The sequence below is a fragment of the Humulus lupulus genome, chromosome 2 (genome assembly GCF_963169125.1).
Source record: "Humulus lupulus chromosome 2, drHumLupu1.1, whole genome shotgun sequence".
Lineage (NCBI taxonomy): Eukaryota > Viridiplantae > Streptophyta > Magnoliopsida > Rosales > Cannabaceae > Humulus > Humulus lupulus.
In genome coordinates this window covers 16,108,395-16,116,422 of record NC_084794.1, presented here as the reverse complement: position 1 = coordinate 16,116,422, position 8,028 = coordinate 16,108,395, and the positions used below count along the sequence as shown (strand labels likewise).

At 29.1% G+C, this 8,028-nt stretch overlaps 1 protein-coding gene across 1 annotated transcript; it reads right to left on the bottom strand.

Annotated features, from left to right (window-relative positions):
- Window positions 1-416: 416 nt before the first annotated feature.
- LOC133817377 (uncharacterized) lies at window positions 417-3,383 on the bottom strand. Its single transcript, XM_062249880.1, has 7 exons — window positions 3,207-3,383; window positions 1,974-2,076; window positions 1,765-1,827; window positions 1,635-1,682; window positions 1,476-1,529; window positions 838-895; window positions 417-730 (listed from the first exon to the last, which is right to left on the bottom strand). The coding sequence occupies exons 2-7, from the start codon at window positions 2,046-2,048 to the stop codon at window positions 687-689; spliced, it is 342 nt and encodes a 113-aa protein (XP_062105864.1). The 5' UTR covers window positions 2,049-2,076; window positions 3,207-3,383; the 3' UTR covers window positions 417-686.
- Between the last annotated feature and the right edge of the window lie 4,645 nt (window positions 3,384-8,028).

Sequence of the window (8,028 nt, the reverse complement as noted above, 5' to 3'; positions counted from 1 at the left end):
GAACAAAGGGATCGTACTTTTTCAAAGGAAATGTTAAGAATGGGAGGAAAAAAAGGAATAATTAAACTATGTATAAGATGGAATTCAACATAACAAACGAAGGCATGTTCAGCATAATGCTTCGAAGAAAAGACTGTTTTGTGTAATGTATTCCAAAAAAAGAGATGTAACATGGTTATGTTTGAACACCGTAAATAGAATTTGTAAGAAAATACTATGATCTTTATTACTTTTAGAAAACAAGGTGGAAAGATATACTATACATACGTTCCCTCCCTCATAAAGAACACGCTTTTATTTACAAGTGAACCAAAGCTTTTTGTGATGTTATCAGTTATCATAGTAAACTGAAATCCATGGAAAGTAGAAACATGAAAGGATTCATTTATAAGAAAGGACTTGAAAGCAATAGAACATATCATAAAATGGTTTTTTATTTTTCTATTTTTAGCTCTTCGTTAAAATGGGGTCGTAATGTTCCACTAACGAAAAAAAATCTTGGAACATAGAAGTAACGATCCATATTGTTCTAGGTCTCAATTACAGAGATATTGGTCTCCCTTTTCTTATAGTCAATATCCAAACATCATCGGTTTATTTTTAAGAACAACATTAAATCATTGTAGGTACCAGAATAACAGCCAATGATACTAGTAATGATATGGAACTTCAGGTGGGGCAGTCTCTCATTCATTAGAAGTTGCTTCTTCAGATGGAGCACTTCCTCCATCTACAGAAATTAACGCAAAAGATCGCATCAGTACTTTCTATAAGATTGTGGAAAAGGAAAACTTTTAGCATCAATGCTAACTAATAAGTTTTTTTTAACTGTTATACCTTCACCGGCTGCAGGGGCATAAGGGGACTTTCGATATCGCGTCTGTTGTTGTGTGGGCTGAAAACACAAGAAAACATCACAAATTAGGCGACCAAATAACCAGAAACCACAATATACAAGATCTTCTTCTTTTTCCCATCCTAAAAAGGAAGGTGGGAAGACACACTGCTGGCCATGGATAGATTTGCATCAAGAATAAATAATTGTGAAAAGAAAGCATGTTCTCTATACTGAAACTGAAATATACAGTTTTCTATCAGAACCTAATTAATCCAACACAATTCGGTCCGATGTTAAAGAATAAGATTCAATGCACCACCTTATGATAATTGGATTGTGCAAAATCAACCATTTCCCTTAATACTCTGAATTAAGACTCTTGTTTGTTATCTACAACAATTAGTTAGCTCACAGCTGTCTAGGTTAGCATCATAGAATTTGTATTTTTAACTAAAACATTCTCAATAGATGCTACAAATTTAAAATCGCTCTAAGAAAGTAAACCATCGTACGTTGTGATAAATGTGCAAGAAAGCTTATACATAGCAATAAATAATATATAATAGATAAATATATTTGCGATAAAGCATAAAACGACTCTGAGGGCAGTTATTTTGACAAGGGAAGAAAAGAATACCTGCAATTTTGGCCTAAGGGCTTCCAGAGGTCCTTTTGGCTTCTCAACACCTTGCTGTTATCATAGAAAATATAGGGTAATTAACTAAATAGGTTTTTCACTTCTGCAAAAAATCAAGTTCTTAATTCTTATATGATGTTGGTAATACAAGAAAGATACCTTTCCAAGTGCCCAATCAGCAGAGTCAAAGTACGCACGTTCATGGTCCTGACACCATTCCAAAGTCTTAGATGAAGGAAAATAATAAGAGAAACTGTTTTAATCATTAATATCAGAATTCAAAAGTCACCTTTGAAATGAGTGGTGGCTTTTTGGGCATAATTCCACCGTACTTTTTCTTTACAGCTGCCTCCTACAAGAAGCAAGAAGTTGAGTTAACCGCAAACTTTAAGAAATTTATAAAAGTACCGAGGTAACAATATAATTCAGCATGTAATTCACAAGTGGTAGTTAGTTTCCAATAAAATTAATCAAAAAAATCCAAAATATGAACGGAACCTCTTCTTTTGGTGATGGCATGATTCTTTCGGACTCTACTTGTTCCTGCATTTTTGTATCATCTACTCCTGACATAATGTATTTGTACCACACAAGCAAGCAGCTGCAACATTAAAGTTGATCAATAAATACTTCCATGGATGCAACTACCTTCATTCATGGATCTCATTTAATAGAAACATAAAAAGGTACAAAATGTATGAGAAACTTATAAACCCCATCCACAACCCGAAGTGACATATGGCCATGTTTTTGTAACCACATCTGAGTATAAATGATAGAAAGCTATCAAAGACATAATTTCACAATAGGATTGAACATTGTTCAAGTATGAAAAATGGGAAAAGAGAGTAAAAAGATTGGGCCTAACATAAAAAGATGGGCATAAATCATTGGTTCAATTTTCCAGCTTTAGAACAGAAGACACTCAAATAGCTGCTACTGTTTTTCATATTCCCCAAGAAGCAAAAAACAAATCACAGTAACGATCTAAACATTTAAAAGACATACCTATAAAACACTCAAGCAAATCCAAGTACCCTTATCTTGTTTGTACCAAAAGCACAACTTTCTTTAGCTCTGTATATTTAGCAATAACATATCAACACCATGATTTTCTTTTCATTTGAATTTCTCAACAGTTCATATATATTCGATATCTACTCGAGTTGTAGCTCCCTAAGTTAATGTCAACAAGTTCATTGATAGGATATTCTAGAATTCGAAGTTAAATCACAATTCCTTCCCTTTAATTACAGCTGCTGTTTGTGAAAGGGGGCAAAAAAAAAACTCATAGTCTCCTCTGTTGTTTTATTTCTTCTCAACCCTTAATTTTTATCAAATCATTTATCTATTGTCTATAGTATGTTAGAAATTTGTTCAATACAATAAGTACTTTTTAAAAAAATCTTGATATTAAACAGCAAGCCATAGCAAGATTTCACTACCATTCATCTTGAGAATAAATCATAATTGGCTAAACTGAACAAATAAATTAATATATTACACAACAAAACTTCAACCAAATTTTTTTTTCATCAATTTATTTAAAATATATATTGCAAATCAGCTAATTAAACATATAATCTAACATTTGGTTTAAAATCTAATTGAAGTGAAAGAACTCAAGATCTATAATGAATCACCTTAGAAATACGATTACAAAATAAAATTTCAGAGCCAATAACGAACGTTAATCCAAAACTAACCGAAAATAAACGTTATGGTCCTTACCAGCAATAGATCGAGATCAGAAACAGAAGGAGAGAGAGATTGAATGTAAAAGAGAGAGAAAGATGGGTAAGAATAAGATGCTGTTGGGGAAGAAGACGTCACGTGGTGGAGGTGCAAGGACTATTTTCAGACAATTTATTTATTTGAATTTTTTTTTAGAGAGAGAGAATATTTATTTGATTATCTTAAATTTTATGTCCATTTCTTTATCTTTACAGATATAATACTCTTTTTTTTTAATTAAAAAATATGGTGATGATTAACGTTTAAAGGTGATTATCTTTTTTAAGAATAAAAAATGTTTGCGCGTTGGTCAAACGCGGTTTTATTTTATTTTTCTGATTTTCTTTCATTATTTTGTTGAATTTTTTTTTGTTATCGTTTTGTTTTGTTTGCTTCTATTTTTTTTTTTTTGTTAATTTTCTTGATGTTTTTTATTTGGGAAGTTTATATATATACACATATAATGTAAATTAAATCCAACAATTTCTTAAATATATTATTTACACATATTTACGTTTATATCAGAAATTAGAAGGGTTGGTAACCATTTGGTATCTTGTGTTTTTGCAAAATATCATTTTGGTACCCTCTGTTTTCAATAATGCTCATATGGTATTTTGTATTTTAAAATCGTACATATTTGGTACCCTAAATTCAAATTTAATTAATAAAATTTTACAAATTTAATCAAACTACTGTCAATTATGTAAGTTCCAAATTTAAATTTAATTACTTAATTACATATAACTGATGACAGTTTGATCATATTGACAAAATTTTATCTATCAAATCTGAGTCTAGGGTATCAAATATGTATAATTTTAAAATACAGAGTACTATATGAGCATTATTGAAAACAGAGGGTACCAAAATGATATTTTGCAAAGACATAGGGTGTCAAATGAGTAAATTCCCAAATTAGAAAGAAAAAAATAGGAAAAATTTTGTTTCTCAATTTTATTTTTATTTTTTTAGTTGCAAAAAGTTATATTTTAGTTGCTTACAATACTAATAAGATACAAATTTGTTACTTTTTTATAAAAATCATTATGTTTATATCATATTATTTCAGATACATTTTTATTACCTCCAAAACTCTCTGTTCGTAAACTTAATATACCAATTAATTATTTTTATATTATATTACAATATCTTATTATTTAAAATATATTTTGGTAACCTTCAAGATTATTTTAGATACATTTTAGTTACATCCAAAACTCATTTGTAGACATCTTAATGTAACAATTAATTATTTTTAACTTATATTATGGTATCTTATTATTTAAGATACTTTTTAGTAATCTTCAAGTTTATTTCAGAAACTAATGAGTTGTCATATAGCCAAATAAGTATAGTTATTATTATTTTTTTTTTGTAATGTAACTACGGTACCATTTGGTTTCCTTATAAGTTTTTTTAGAAACCTATCGAATTTTCTCTATAAAATAGGCATGTTTAGAATACAATATGGTAAATTTTAAGTATGAAATAACAAAATACTTTTTAGTATCCCTTGAAGTTAGGTTGTATATTGAATTTTGTTTAGTGTTATAGTTTGGTTACCTTTTGGTTAACCAAATATAAAAGAAACTAAAATGTTACTTTTGATTCCAGTGATCTTATCTGGCGACGACAATAAAATTTAAAGGAAATTACATTTTATATGGGACTTTTAATAGAGTGTGCAAAAATATGGTTTTTTTTCAAAAAAAGTTAATCTATGGCTTTTTTTAAGAATTTTCACTTTTATGGGTTTATTTTCCCATATTTTTGTATAAAAGTTGGTGTATGCCATAGTTTTACTCTTAATCAAAATTGGAAGGGTATGTTTGTAATTTGATTTTTTTTAGGTTATTTATTTTTTTATATTGTTTTTATATTACTAATTTTATATTAAGTTTTTCTTTAGTTGTTTTGCAAATTTTTTTTTTTTGTAATATGAATTTTTTTTTAAATTATTATTTATTTATTATAAACATGTTTTTTTTTAAGATTGTACTTTTTTTTTCAAATCCTGGGTAGGGTAACCAGTTACTTGATTGATCTTAAAAAAAAAATCCTAGAGCTAGGTTAAAAAACATGCACCAAGAGGGGTAACCAATTATCCTGAGATGAGTAACTTTCTGCCATAAGAGGGGTAACTAGTTACCTAAGAGGGGTGACGAGTTAATCATATTAAATATGAAAAGAAACATCAAATTTGAAGGAAAAAATGGAAGAACACTTCAATGAAAAAGGAAGAAGAAGTAACTATGGTTTTAGTAACATAAGTAACTAGTTACCATAAATAAACCATAAATATACACACACCAGAACGTGAAAGTAACCAGTTACCCTCAGAAATATACACACAAAGAATGTGAAGGTAACCAGTTACCCATTCACGTTTTCATATTTTCATTAGTTTTCTTTCCAAATTTTGGTATTCCTATAAGTGTTACAGTAAAAAGAAAATGCTAAAAAAATTGATTTGAATTTTTTTATATATACAGTGGAAAAAACTATAAAAAAATTACAATAATAAAATATAATAAATAAAAAAATAGTAGAATAATTATGTAATATTAAAATATATGTGTGAAAAAAAAAGAAATAGAATAAGTACAAAAATGAAAAAAAAAACAAAAGAAATGATAAATGAAAAAAAAAAAGATGAATAAATAAGAATGAAAAGAAGAAGAAAAAGAAAAATAATGGAAAAATGAAAAGAAAAGAAAAGAAAATATGAATGAAAAAAATTGGTAGAAAAAAATGAAAAAAAAAATGGAAGAAGAAAAAAAAGCTCATATGTGTGAAAAATGAAGAAAAAATAGAATGAAAAAAAACTGAAAAAATATGAAAAAAAAATAATACAATACAAATGAAAGAAAAAAAAAATAGATAAATGAATAAAAATGAAAAAAAAAATAAGAAGAAGAAAGAAAAAAAGATGTAGGAAAAAATTAGTAGAAAAAAAAAAGAAAAAGGAAAAAATAGAAGAAAAAAAAAGTAAGGAAAAAAAAAGAAAAAATAATGGAAAAAAATAAAATAAAATTACATTCAAAATTAAAGAAAACATAACTATGATAAAAAAAATGTGACATTTCCATATTTTAGTTAGCTACTAATTGTGTTTTCCATACTTTAACTTTTTCTTTAATAAATTTCTCATACTAATTAAGAAAAGTAGAACTCCCATATTTTTTCACATTAATAGTATGAAAGCCATATATTTTAAAAATTCCCTAAAATTTATGTTTCTCACATATTAAAATGACGACCTTGAAGAATAGATCACGATGGTACCACTTTTGAGTCCAAATGATCGACGGTGTAGCCAGAAAAAAAATTAAGTCACAAATAAGAAAGAGAGAGAGAGAATTATTTCATAAGTGCATTATCATTAATTAAAAATAATAAAAAAAATGATGGGAATTTTTCACAAATATGGATTTTATGCCATCACTGTGTAAAAATATGAGAATTATACTTTTCTTAATTTGTATGGGAAAATTTATTAAATAAAAATTAAAGTATGAGAAACGCAATTACTAGCTAACTAAAATATTAAAGCAAAATATAAAACCAAAGCACATCAGCCAAACAGAAGTATTATTGTAAATTAGCATTCCACTATTCTCTCTCTCAAACCCCAGCCACACAAACCCTTTCTCTCTCCAAACCCAACTGCATGGTTCTCTCCCCCCCATCTCTCTTCTCTTTCCTTTTGCCCTAGCTGCCACCTCTCTTGTTTTCCACTTGCCTGCCTCACCATCTCCACCATCATCTCCGACCACCCACTTTCACCATCTATGATTCACCTTAGGCACGCACCTTTGTGAAACCCAGCCAAGAACACCTACTTGCGCCATCGACAAACCCATCCCCAATCCGCGCTTCTTTGCGTGATTCCATTCGTGAGCCCCCAAATCCAAAACGACAGGGCTAGGCTAAGGCGAGGGATGTGCTGGTGGTGGTCAGAGGTGAGGGAGAAGGGTAGTGTCTGGGGTGAGTGCGTTACGTGGTGTTTGGAGCTGCGCAAAACGACTGGGATGGCTGGGGTTGCGATGGTGTTCTGCGCGTAGGGATGAGGGATTATGGTGGTGGTCGGAGGCGAGGGAAGAGGATGATTCATAGTCAAATCTATTTTTTTTTCTATCTTCAAGTTTGTGGTAACTGGTTACCTTCACGTTCTTTGTGTGTATATTTCTAGGGGTAATTGGTTACCTTAACATTCTGATGTGTGTGAATATTTTTGGGTTCTTTATGTTAACCAGTTACTTATGTTACTACAATCATACTTACTTCTTCTTCCTTTTTTAATGAAGCGTTCTTCCTCTTTTTCCTTCAAATTTTATCTTTCTTTCCATTTCTAATATGAGTGACTCGTCACTCCTCTTATGGTAATTGACTACCTCTCTTATGGCAGAAGGTTACTCCTCTCAGGGTAACTAGTTATCCATCTTGATACGTGTTATTTAACCTAGCTCTAGGACTTTTTTTTACATAACTGTGAAAAATCAAACAAGTAACGAGTTACCCTTCCTGATACATGCTATTTAACCTAGCTCTAGGATTTTTTTTTTTTACATAACTGTGAAAAATCAATCAAGTAACTAGTTACCTTACCCAGACTTTAAAAAAAGTGTACAATCTAAAAAAAGTGTTTATAATAAATAAAAAAATGATAATAAACACAATTCAAATTACAAAAAAAATATACAAAATTTGTAAAACAACCAAAGAAAAATTTAATATAAAAATAGTTGTATAAAATTAATGTTAAAAAAAATCAAATAAGCTAAAAAGAATAATCAAATAACAAACATACCCTTCC